The sequence below is a fragment of the Fulmarus glacialis genome, unplaced genomic scaffold, assembly GCF_000690835.1.
Source record: "Fulmarus glacialis isolate BGI_N327 unplaced genomic scaffold, ASM69083v1 scaffold8827, whole genome shotgun sequence".
Lineage (NCBI taxonomy): Eukaryota > Metazoa > Chordata > Aves > Procellariiformes > Procellariidae > Fulmarus > Fulmarus glacialis.
The window spans coordinates 66,794-67,409 of NW_009222585.1; the positions used below are offsets into that span (position 1 = coordinate 66,794).

General features: G+C 40.4%; 1 protein-coding gene across 1 annotated transcript in view; it reads right to left on the bottom strand.

The window, feature by feature from the left end:
- The window catches only part of FOXP2 (forkhead box P2), a 68,542-nt gene that overhangs the window by 44,948 nt on the left and 22,978 nt on the right, over nucleotides 1–616 (bottom strand). Inside the window, exon 7 of the mRNA XM_009581493.1 lies at nucleotides 1–30. This exon is cut by the window's left edge and continues 49 nt beyond it. Coding sequence (XP_009579788.1) covers nucleotides 1–30 — 30 coding nt within the window. The remainder of the gene's footprint in view (nucleotides 31–616) is intronic.

Sequence of the window (616 nt, forward strand, 5' to 3'; positions counted from 1 at the left end):
TCATCCAATGCATGTTCATTGTTAAGGTGCCTGGAGAAGAAAGAGAACACTAATAAGACAGCGTTAAGATGAGGAAAATTTCTTTATGAGTCCATTTTTCTCTCGTGTGCATATGGCTTTCATCAGTTTCAACAGGAGTTATGCAAAAAGACCTATTCAGAGCATGCCTTAGATACAACAATACAAAATAACAGAACTGATTATTTCATTTAGTTCTACAAACTTTCTCAGTGATGACTGCCACATAGCCAGGTCCTATCTCCCAGGTCACATATGCCATCTAAAGGCCAATGTAACTGGTTATCAATATTCGGTAGAGTGATTGAACTGATTTCCACCCCCTGTTGCTGCTGCAGATGAACAGACAATCACCTTACAAATGATTCTTCAAAAGATACAATTGCTTTTAGGCTGCTTGAACTACTGTGAATTAATGTAGACTTTGTTAAGATTTCTCTCTCTGCTCTTCTTTAATCATTAAGCAAAACCAGTAACAGAACATCCCCCTTCCCCAAAACAGAGCTGTAGGGGAACATCACTGATTCTCACTGCAGTTTCCAGAAGTAGCCTCTGAAGATGATGGCAGTGATCAGTCTCCCCAGGCCGAGGAAGAGCG